General features: G+C 42.1%; 1 protein-coding gene across 2 annotated transcripts; it reads left to right on the plus strand.

The window, feature by feature from the left end:
* The first annotated feature begins 73 nt into the window (after nt 1-73).
* LOC103130398 (T-cell differentiation antigen CD6-like) lies at nt 74-3,544 on the plus strand. Of its 2 annotated transcripts, none has more exons than XM_016665890.1 (4): nt 74-437; nt 2,927-2,959; nt 3,038-3,160; nt 3,253-3,544. In XM_016665890.1, exons 1-4 carry the CDS (start codon nt 110-112, stop codon nt 3,336-3,338), a joined length of 570 nt encoding a protein of 189 aa, XP_016521376.1. In that variant the 5' UTR covers nt 74-109; the 3' UTR covers nt 3,339-3,544. The 2 variants fall into 2 exon arrangements, with proteins under 2 accessions (XP_016521376.1, XP_016521377.1); XM_016665891.1 differs by having other exon boundaries at nt 3,044-3,160.
* The last annotated feature ends 8,836 nt before the right edge of the window (nt 3,545-12,380 follow it).

A 12,380-nucleotide genomic window follows, 5' to 3' on the forward strand; every position in this document is an offset into this window, starting at 1 on the left:
AGAGACTGCAGGTAAGAGTCTCTTATCTAGAATCTCTAAAATCAGTAATTTCTGAATTCAGTCATTGGATTGTTTTCAGGTGTGACCTTCCTGCTTTAACATCCTGCTCATGTCGTCTTCAGGTCATCAGTCCGTTCGGCTGGAGGGACATGAGGATCAGTGTGCCGGGCGGGTGGAGGTATGGAAGGACGGGAACTGGGGCACGGTGTGTGACGACAGATGGGACCTGAGAGAAGCCAAGGTGGTTTGCGCCCAGCTGGGCTGTGGGACCGCTCTCAGGGTGACGGGTCAGAATGGATTGTTCCCTCCAGGGAGCGGACCGATTCACCTAGACGAGCTGAACTGCACTGGGAACGAGCAGAACCTGTGGTTCTGTCCGGGTGTCCAGGAAATCTCCGACTGCGGACACAAAGAGGACGCTGGTGTGGTGTGTTCAGGTCAGTCTCCATCAAACATCTGGTCTGTTGGACATGAACTGTCCAAGCTGACGTCTGTCTCTGCCAGTGTCCACATTTGGACACAAACTCATCTTGAGGATGCGGTGATGAGGCTTATTTGGAGGAGCTGCAATCATTTGAAATGTTTTTCACACAAAAAGGAATGAAAACTAAAGATACACAAATATCAAAATGGCTCAAAGTTAAATTCCCATCTGATTCCACTTCCATTCCCTCAACCATCCTACTATCCATCAAACCATCCTACCATCAAACCAACCAACCTTCTGACCATCCAACCATAAATTCATCCTACCATCAAACCAACCAACCTTCTAACCATCCAACCATAAATTCATCCTACCATCAAACCAACCTTCTAACCATCCAACCATAAATTCATCCTACCATCTAAACTTCAAACCATTTTACATTCTAGCATCCAACCATCCTACCATCATATCATGCAATCATCAAACCATCAAGCCATTCAAGAAAAAGTTTAATTTATATAACATTTTTTCAGCAACAAGTTAGTTCATTGTGCTGTGCGTGAATTAGAAGAAAAACAAAACGACAACACAAGCACAATAAAAGAAAAACTATACTTGTTTACAACATGTTCCAGTTGTTCTGGGTTGCTAAGTGCATAGTATTTTTGGAAGTTTGTTCTAGATTAGTAAAGTATAAAGCTTAATGTTGGTTCTTTATGTTTGATTCTTGTTCTGGGTTGCTAAGTACTCCGCAATTTATAAACTAACAGGAGTTTCTCTGTCTTGCTCCAATATTAAAATAAGTAATTGTTATTTCTTCAGCTCTTTCTACCCAACTTTCCCCTGCTTGCTCTGACTCGGTGCTGCTTTTTGGAGCCTCTCTCTGCACATCCTCCAAATCTACCAATTATGGATCTAGTGAACTGGTCTCTCAATGCAATTGATCAAATGTTCTTTGTCTGTCCACATTACCTGTGGAAGTCTTGGGGGACCTGTATTTATGTGGATTCATGATAACAGGATTTCTGCTGTTTGGAGTTGGCGGATACCTGGGATATCGACAAATTCAGAGGAAGTTGTCAGCTGTTTCAGCCCTTGTCAAGCTGCCTGATGAGCTCTTGTGAAGCTAGTGAACACCCAGATTAAGATGCTGTGGGACCAGAGCCACAAGCTGAATGTGACTCTTGCTGAGATTCGCAGGCCTTGGAGGTCAGCAGCGGGATAGAATGGATCTTGGAGAAGTTGCTAGTTCGGCCCCGTTTGAACGGCCAAGCTAATTTCCCTTTTCCACCGGCTCCGCTCGCTTTTGGAGCTTTTCCATCGGATATTTTTCGGGGCTGCCCCTGCTTTTAGGGTCCTGCTTCAGAGCAGGGCTAGCTGGGCCGGCCCTGGCTTGGTGGGTGACGCAGCTGACGCCGCTGCTGCTCTCCAGCCAGGTGAGCAGTTTGTAGATGTATCTGTCTGGTGTTTACTACATTTCAGGTTCCATACATACAGTCATGGAAGACATTTAAAACATAAAGTCTGCTGTAGTTTTATTGCTCAAACACAACATGTGCATTTTCTGAAGGCACTCGGTTGCACATTAGTTATAAATAACTCAATATTGTACAGCATGTTACCTTCATTTGTTCATATTTTATCTCTGTGTGAATCGATTGTTTCTCATTTTGCTGCTGTTGCACCAGAGTTTCCCCTGTTGTAAGATAATAAAACATGTTTTATGATATATTTTTGTAAAATGACTAGATATCAGTTCTCTAATTAAATGGTTATGGTTGTAGAGGACATAAAAATTAACAACAAACCAGAAGAAAACGAGTGGTATTTTATCCATGGCTGTATGTCTGCATAGGTCAGGTCCGCCCTCTACACGTTCTGGGTAACGGCTGTCGGGATCGCATAGTCCCCACTGACAACTTGGACTGTGATTATGTATCATTTTCCTCAAAATCTCTGACTCCAGCGTGTTTGCTATGATTCTATCAATACTGTCGGAGGTCAGTTCCTCTAGATACAGGGCGTGTACTTACAATGCTGATTGGTCAGTTGCTGACAAGTGTCCTAGAATGATTGGAGGAGGATTGCTCTACATCAGCATTGGGGCGGAGCCGGCATCATGTCAGTAGTGGGACAGAGCGCTCCCAAGGACTTGCTCTTAGATAATACCACCATATCAGAGACTAAAGCCTGGGAGAGCTGGCTGCACAGTGAATTCCCCGAGTTCACCGCCTTCACTGGCCTCATGTTTGCTGTTTATTACTAATAACTCCTGCTAGCTTTGCATATGTGCCTTATCCTCCCTGATGTGTCAGTTCTTCACCCCGTCTGTTCTGTTTATTGTATTGAAATTGTGGAGTACTCATTACTTTAAACCAACATTTAGCTTTGTATTTTTAATATCAGATCAAGACCTAGAAAACCTCCTTTTAGTTTTAGTGAACTGAAATCTATGCTGTACAGGTCAACTTGAAACTTTTCCTGTTTTCCCTGCAGAATCTAAGGCGTTGTTTAGGGTAACTACACCAGGTACGACTGAGTTGATGAATTTTCAGCAATTTCAGCTGAGTCTTTGAATCTTTTAATGTATTTGATGTTTGTCTGTTGCTCCAGCTCCTCCATCAGCCGTTTCTTCTCCAGAACATCTCAGCATCTTATGGCTCTTTAGTCTACTGGGTTTTTTTGCCACCCTGGTAACGTTTCTCTGCTGCTATTACTGCAGACGAGATGGTAGGTCCTCGCCTGGTAAACATCTGAATCTGTAGCAAATCTGTCATGTCTGCAGTGAATCCAGCAGTAAACTTTGTTCTAACATTGTAAAGATGAGCGAGGTGAGGAGAAGAGAGCAGACGCTGGTGTGAAGAACCAGGTGACTGTGAGTGTGTGGACCATGAGGTGGGAATCCTGAAGATGGACCAACGCTTGAAGAAGCACAGACTCCAACATCCTGATTATTGGTTTAGACCAATAATTGGTCTAAACCGTAATACGTGTAATAAAGAATACATGTTATATTCTAATTTGAAAATAATTAATAAAAACTATAAACATTTTGCTCTCCATATTTATAATGAATTATATAAAATCAGGGTGTATTCACACGGGCCCTGTTTAGTCCGCTTTAATCAGACTGTAATTTTTGTCTAGAAAGTCAGATTCGTTTGGGGAGTGTGAATGGAAATTTGAATTCCAAACCGGACCAAAGAAGTGAACTCTGATTCGCCTAAAAACCATTTACACAACGATTTCTGGTGAAAATGGAAGTTTTGTTGTGTTTGTAATGTACATTTACATGAAACCACCGAATGTTTTCTCTGACAACGGGTTCCAGAGCCCAATGTTTCTAAAACGTATCGGTGCCCGTTGTGAACAGAGGTTAATTTGCCCAGGTGGCAAAATACATGTGTGCTTCTTCAGCAATCATCTCTTATCTAAAGAACTACGGACACTGTGAAAGCTCAAAACGTGTTTCAGCAAAGTTATCCCACTTTTTTCCAACTGCGCCCTAATCAGACACACACAATGCGTGTTTTCCCCAGTATCTGGGGGAACGGTACCTGATGGGGAAACACGAATCGAATCGACGTGCCTTCAAGTAGATTTTTTTAAATACATGCCCACTTAGTTTCAAAGAACCTAGCACCAACTAGTGGTGTGGCGAGAGCATTACACCTTTTCGATGTGTACTATGCAAAGATTGTAATTAGAACGTCTTCATGTAAATATGTTAACAGAAACGAACAAAAATAAAATTTTCGTTGGATCTTTGTCGTGTTAAACAGGTATTAGTCCGGCTGAAGTGAACTCTGATACGGTTAGAAGGCAAGCAGGCCGCTCCAAGAGCAGGAAGCTAACTACAGCGCAGGGCATTCTGGGTAATATATTACTCTGTTCTCCGGTTTTGTCAGTTGCCATGGCAACGGGTAAACGTGCCGACAGAGTGAGGAAAAGCAGAATATAAATGATTTAAAGTTATCAGCTTATTTTCCCTTTGCTGTGGCGCTCTGCAGCTGCTGTCATTTTAAAACCTTTAATAAATGAAAAATTGAACTATTAATCTCGTTTGAATAACAATAATCAAATAGGATGACATATTTCACGGTTTGTTACTTTTGGACAAATTAAAATTAACAGTAGCAATTATGTAATTATTCACCAATATAAAACAGCAATTTGCTTAGTCCTCTCTTGCATCTTTATAGAAACCAAACTGTTTATAGATTTATATTAAGGCAGAGTACTTACAAACATCAGCAATGTCCTCAGCTTTAATCTAAGCTACGTTTATAGAAATCGGGTAAGAAATAAAGGCGCTGCCATCATTTTGTGACAGATTCCTGCTCATCCCGCATTGGAACAGCCTGGTTTGGTGGACAGACTCACCGCGCAGTAACGGAGCGTCGCTAGCGTTAGCGGCTAACAGCCGATGTCCAAACCAGTAATGTATATGAATGAAGAAATCCTGCAGCCGCTAAAATCTGACACTGCTCCGTTTTTGCTTACTTTTTGTGAAGAAGGAAGTTGCGCTGCTCTTCTTCAGAGGTTTTGTGTCGATTCCTTCAGTGGTTCTTGGTGCAGCGCCCCCTCAGGCGACGGGGGGAACAGGTTTTCAGTTAGTTTGGATCGTTTCACTCAGTGCAGTTTGAAAACGAACCACAGCAGCTGAAACTGTAACAAATGTTGCAATTTTGGTCCCCAATCAAACCGAGTCTACCGGACTATCGATTAAAAAGTGTAATCAAATGAATCACACTCTAGCACTATGACTAATCATGATTAATCACTATACCTAACTTTGTAAGCTTAAAATATAAATACTCATAGTTGTGGTGAATTTAAGTATTCACCACATTATATTCACCTCTTCCAGGGGCCTGGGAAGGCCCTCCTCCTGCTGTACTCCAGCCAATTACAATGCCAGAAACTATCTTTTCCATTTGACCGCTTTGTGGCAGAAAGCAGGTCATGGAGTCTCTCTGTACTCAACAGCAACTAAGAGAAATTTACTCCACTACATACAAGTCATAGCAAACAGGGGACCACTGACAGGTAAGATACATTTTAATTTCTTGTTCTTGGCTGCCCCTCCTCTTTCTGATGCCGCCCTGGGTAACTTCCCATATAGTCCATAAGAAAACAGATACTGTAAAACATTTTTTTAAAAATGTTTTGTCTCAAACTAATTGTGTGAAGATTCCCAGCTTTCCAGGTTTTTATGTTCAGGAAGGACGAGGAGCCAGAGGTCAAGGGTCAGACATCCTGAATGAAGGCTGGGTTGGTTTCATTTTGGTCACCATGAAGTCCATCTGTTAGGTGGCTCACTAATAAATCCCTGCTGCAGTTTGGAGCGCGCTCAGTTGGGGATCATTGCAGCCGTTGACGTTCTTCCTGTGAGAACATCAGGATGTGCTTAAAGGGAAAACCTGATCAGTTCAGCGCTGGCCAGTAGAGGGCGCAGCTGTGAGAACCAAACCAGGCAGGTGGAAGAAGAGCCTGTCTGACCCGCAGGTTCTGAAGAGGATGATCAAGTGCTGCTCCATGATGAACTGCCACACACAGGTCAGAGGTCACAGCAGGTTGCTCTGCGCTGCCAGGTGGAACCTGTCGGGTTTCTTGGTTCCTGGTCAGCAGTGCAGAGCTGATGCTCACACTGAGGCATTTGAAGCTTAAAGCAGCAAAATGGTTTACATCTGAAAAAGGAGAAACTGTTTTTGTCCAACCAGCTGCTGTGGAAAACGTTTCCATTCTCTTACGTAGGAGAGTCCGACCAGAGGGGTCGACCGACCAGAGGGTCCGATCAGAGGGTCCGACCAGAGGGTCTCCGACCAGAGGGTCCGACCAGAGAGTCCGACCAGAGGGGTCGACCGACCAGAGGGTCCGATCAGAGGGTCCGACCAGAGGGTCTCCGACCAGAGGGTCCGACCAGAGAGTCCGACCAGAGGGGTCGACCGACCAGAGGGTCCGACCAGAGGGTCTCCGACCAGAGGGTCCGACCAGAGGGTCTCCGACCAGAGGGTCCGACCAGAGGGTCTCCGACCAGAGGGTCCGATCAGAGAGTCCGACCGACCAGAGGGTCCGATCAGAGAGTCCGACCGACCAGAGGGTCCGATCAGAGAGTCCGACCGACCAGAGGGTCCGACCAGAGGGTCCGACCAGAGGGTCCGACCAGAGGGTCCGATCAGAGAGTCCGACCGACCAGAGGGTCCGATCAGAGGGTCTCCGACCAGAGGGTCCGACCAGAGGGTCCGATCAGAGAGTCCGACCAGAGGGTCTCCGACCAGAGGGTCCGACCAGAGGGTCCGACCAGAGGGTCCGACCAGAGGGTCTCTGACCAGAGGGTCCGATCAGAGGGTCTCCGACCAGAGGGTCCGATCAGAGGGTCTCCGATCAGAGGGTCCGACCAGAGGGTCCGATCAGAGAGTCCGACCGACCAGAGGGTCCGACCCTCTGGTGTTAATCTACACATCAAATCCCGTCCTGTCAGATTAACAGAACATATCTGACAGGTTTCCTCCAAGCATTCATGTTTTCTGTCAGGAGTTACACGTGTAACAGAGACAGTTTTCCTGTCCCTCAGCGTCTGACCCCATCAGACACACAGTGAGTTTTGGTGAAACATTAAATCCCTGCTCTCACTACTGAAGGCATTTCCTCCAGAGAGGAAACCATTTTCCCAAAATAACTCAGCCAAAGGTGGGAAATGCTGTTTTTGGGTTTGTGTTGGGACTAACGCTCAGTTTTGGTGAAGGTAAAGGTTGGGCTGTAGAAATGAATGGAAGTCAATGGAAAGTTCCCATAGACATTGTGACAAACGTGTTTCTGCATGTGTGCGGTTTACACAGCTGTAGTCCAAATAAATAAAGATAAAATATGAAGTGAAGGAAAACGTCTGGTGAGGTGATTCTGAGCTGATGCTGCAGGAGTTTCGTGTGGCGGCGCTGCGAGCGGCTGACGTCGTTCCTGTTGGAAAGTCGATCCCACCCGGCTCCTGTTTAGGGTGCCGAGTGTAAGAGAATAAAAAAGTCAATATGTTCTGGCTCGTTATTTTCTCTTGTGCTCCTGGATTCAATGACGCCATGCGTGGAAACCAAAGCCACACAGTTAATCAGAGCTCCACGTCACGCATTTTCAGAATTTATTTCAACATTTAAAAATATAAGATCAGATCGACAACACGGACACTTCAAGCACACTAAAACATTCATTTACCTGAGAGAAGTAGAAAAGTAAGAAATAGAAAACAGGAAAAAGGCAAAAAACGATTTTTTTGGAGATTGCCATGCGGCTGCAAATGGCAAATCTGATTCGTTCCTCTGGGGCCCTTACTTTTACTCAACAGCGTGTTTCCTTTGTTTTAATTTATGCGATTAAGGCGTGTTGTTCTCCTTGTATGGATAGACCCAGTTCCAAATTACTTCCCATTTCTTCCATTGTTACAAACCTTGGAGTTCGAATGGACTCATCTCACATTTGAAAATCACATTAAGCACCTGTTGGGAACCTGTTTTTTTTTTTTTTCATCTTTGCAATATTTCCAGAATTCGTTCATCGCCGAGACCTTCATCCTCGCCTTTGTCTCCTCCAGGCTCGACTCGCTGCTGATTGGAGTCCACAGAAAACACCTTCAGAGGCTTCAGTATGTTCAGGATCCTAGTGAGAGCTCGTAGATGGACCACATCACACCGACTCTTACTGGCTTCCTGTAACTTATAGGATTCAGTATAAAATTGCAGTCATCACTGTCTATATGGAACCTCACCGGATGATTTGAAGGACCTCCTTATTTCACATTCAGCTTCTAGATCCTTACGATCCCAAGCCTGTAATCTTCTCCATCTTCCTCGATCAACACTAAGGACCGGCCTACTCCGCTTTAAATGACTGTCTTCTTTCGATTGTTGATTTTGTTTTTAGCTGCACTGTGGAGCACTTTGAGATTTCTTTTTTAAAACTTTATTTTTGTTTTTGTTGATGTTTTTAGAGAACACTCAAGAAGAAAGGTCAAACAATACATAGAAATTATAAAAGACAAAAAATACAGAACAATCGAACCAAAAATCACACACCAGGGGGGACTCTTATTTTAGTAACGCAGAACACAAGGGGCCCATTCACATCCAAAATGAGTCCTGTATCGTTGATGTCCATTTGTCCAGGCTTTGCTGTTCCTGTGTCCTCAGTCTGTGTTAGAATCTCCATCTCTCATAATGAGTTCAGTCTGTATCCACTCCTTCGTGGGAGGCCGTTCAGATTTGCACCACTTTCTGGTTGTCACCGTTTTGGCTGCCACCAACAGAACTTTTAACAAACAGTCATTATTAAGTACAATATTGTCCAAAAGACCAAGGCATAGAGCCAGACCGGACTTGGGTATTAGTAACCCAATACTGTTTCAGTCTTATTGTGCATTTCGTTCCAGAACTGTGTAATTCTGGGGCAAAGCCAGAAAATATGCTGATTAACATTAAGTGCTCCACAATCTCTCCAACATGGCTGAGCTCTAGATCTGAATTTACTAGTAATTTGGGGTGTTATAGAAAATCTGATTATATTCTTCCAACAATGTTCTCTCCAGATTCTGGAAGAGGATGTTGTAATTTGGGTCTTCCACATATTCAGCCAGCCATCTTCGGCTAGCAGAATATCCAATTCCTTTCCCCATTTTGTTTTAACATTCAATGTGTTAGTGCCTCTATTTTCTAACAGATGTAGAGTAAGGACACTGTGTTTTTTACCCTTATAGGTCTCAATCAGCATTTTGGCAATCCCATTTTCATTTGGGTCCATTTTTTGTTTTATTTCTTTGTTATAAAAGTCCCTTAATTGTAGGTATGTAAAATGATCTTGAGTTCTTAGAGCAAACTCTTGCTGTAGTTCCTGGAAACTTTTAAAGTGCCCATCTTTAAGAACTACATAAATGCTGTTGTTTAAATTGTGGGTCTTGAATAAAATATTTATTGTAGGCTGGCCACTGGATCAGACATAATTGTTTCTCTAATTTGCATTTTCGGATTATATATAACCATTTACCCAGTGAAAAACTAGTAATAACATTCTTAAGTGTACTCTTAGTGGTCTCTATATCTCCAATGATACTCTGCAATTCTCTTCCATTTACCTTTTGTTCAATATTTTTCCATTTCGCTTCATAATTTTTGGCACTTATATTTATTATGGGAGTTATTTGGGCAGCATGATAATATTTTCTAAGGTCAGGTAGGGCCATACCTCCTTTCTCTTTTGGTATTTGTAAAGTTTCAAATTTTATTCTGGGTTTTTTAGCGTTCCATATGAATCTAGATATAATCTGGTTCCATGTTTTAAACTGTCTATCGGGATTTCTGTAGGTAATGGCAGGAAGAGGTACAGTAACCAACTTTATTTGCAATTTATATTGAGCCACTGGCACAACACATAAGACAACATAAGGATCTTAAGGGTATTGATATACATATGAGTCCCATACAATAGGTTTGTTTGCAGATGATGTCATTTGCTATTTATCAGACCCTGAAAACTCGCTGCCTTGTCTGATCAACCAGTTAGAGATATTTGGCTTCTATTCAGGATACAAATTAAATTTGAAAGAGAGACAGGTTTTGACATTCACACATTGACACACCATCTGAAACGATACGTAGAAAATATAATTTAAATTGGAGCTCTACTATGATGACATACCTAGGAATACGATTAACGAAAAACATAGGTGATCTATATAAAGCTAACTTTACTAAAGTGGACCAAGAAATTAGGAGGGATATTAGAAGGTGGGATGTCCTAACACTAGACTTCAGCTCCAGAGTTGAAGCGATAAAATGAATGTTACCAAGGTGATAAACAGCAACCCTGATGTGTAGAACGCTCCAGTTTTATATTATCAGTTAGATTTCCATTCATCTTGACTCTGGCCACAGGTGATCGGTCCTCACACACTGTACAGCTTTTTCATTAAAACTAAATTTTTCAAGTGCTTTATATAAGAAGTTCCAGCCTACGCTGTCGTTTCTTTCTCTGCATCGAGGCTGATTAAGAAGGCTGTTGTTTTTTTATTTTGAATATGATCTATTATGTGAAGTGCCCTCCTGATGTCATCTCGCGTTTGGCGACCTTTAATAAATCCTGTCTGGTCCTCATCTATGATGTCTAGGGTTAGGGTTAAATCTTTTAGCTAAAATTGAGGTATAAATTTTATAGTCCATGTTTAGATATAGATCTATAGTCAGAGCGTGTTTCACTCCTCCTCTTTCTTGGAATGACTGTTATAATCGCTTCTCTCCAAGATGGCGGAGGCACTGCATGTTCCAGTGTATAATTAAATGATTTTTCTAGTAATGGTAGAAAATCTTCCCTAAAGGATTGGTACCACTCAGATGGCAGTCCATCACTTCCTGGTGTTTTACCATTGTTTAACCCATTGATTGCCTTTTGTATTTCTGTTCTTGTTATTTAGGAGGGGAGCAGTTTGTTTTGGGTTTCTCCAACTGAGGGCAGGTCCAGTGACTCCAGGAAGGTTTCCATCTGTCCATCTTTAGCAGAGGGAGGTTGGCTGTATAATCTCTGGCTGTATGTCCTAAACCTGTTGCTCGTTCATTTGATTTGTTTCATCATCATTTAATTTATAGATATTTCTATTGTTGCTTTTTCAGTTCTTTGCTGACAGTTTCGTTCCTTGAGATCCCTCCTCATGATATGATTGTTTAATAAACTTTGATTTCTTTTCAATTTCATATGTAAGCATTTTATCAATGTTGTTTCTTAGTTCTTTTATTTTTATAAACAGGTTGGGATTTTGGGTTAATTTATGTTGTTTTTCCAGATCTGTTCGTTGAGCTCTTTCTTTTTCATAGGCATCCACTCTGGATTTCTTAAAGGCCGCAGTTTTTCAGATCAATTTTCCTCTTAATACTGTGCATCCCATAATATCACCGGATTAACCTGTCCATCATTGTTCTCTTCTATGTAAGTTTTTATATCGTGGGAAATTTCAGCTTTGATTGTTTTGGAGTTCAACAAGCCTACATTTAGTCGCCATGCTGTTTTGTGTCTTCCAGAAGATAAACTTAGTTTTAGTGAAGAATGGTCAGATATACTGGTTTCTTCTGCTTTACGTTCCTTTACCTTATCAGATGTATTCATGAAAAGGTAGTCAGTTCTGGAATAACTTTTAATGGGCGCAGAGTAATGGGGATAATCCTTTACATTGGTGTTTAATTCCCTCCAGACATCAACAAATCCAAACTCAAGTGCCAATTTAAATCTTTTTGTAGTTGAATTTTGTTGTTTTTTACTGTTTGTTGTATCAAGTTTTGTGTTTAATACCACATTGAAATCCCCCCCCAGACCCACATTCCCTCCGTTTCCATAGTTATTTTATTGATGAATTGAATGTTACTATGTGGGGGGTTGTAAACATTGACCAGCGTTACCTTTACATTGTCACATGCCTCCTTCTTTATCCGGCAGATCATGGCTACAACCAGATTTTACTGAGTCATGAATTAGAATTGAAACTCCTCTTTTGCTTCCATGTCTGAAAGATCTGTAAAATATATTTGAGTTTTTCATGTTCAGATTTGGACAGGTGTGTCTCCTGTAAGTAGATTAACTGGCTTTCTCTTTCCGCATTTTAGTCAGAATATTTTTACGTTTTATAGGATTATTCATACGTTCACATTCAACAAAACCATCTTGATATTATCAGCCATTATGTAGTTTGGTAAGGTCACCATGTGATTTTAGAAAAAGTCTTAACAAATATCTGAACAAGCCATTAAAACACAGATGAACAAATGGAAACTTCCAAAGGTAGAGATGTGTGAAGACATCCGTCAGAGTCGCTGCTGGTGGGAGGAGGCCTCTCTAGTAGTAGACAGGGGCCTACTTGTACTAGGTAAGTCCAACATTTGGTAACCGCTACAACATTTACTCCATGTGGTATTTTGGTTAA

Source organism: Poecilia formosa, unplaced genomic scaffold (genome assembly GCF_000485575.1).
Source record: "Poecilia formosa unplaced genomic scaffold, Poecilia_formosa-5.1.2 Scaffold631, whole genome shotgun sequence".
Classification (NCBI taxonomy): domain Eukaryota; kingdom Metazoa; phylum Chordata; class Actinopteri; order Cyprinodontiformes; family Poeciliidae; genus Poecilia; species Poecilia formosa.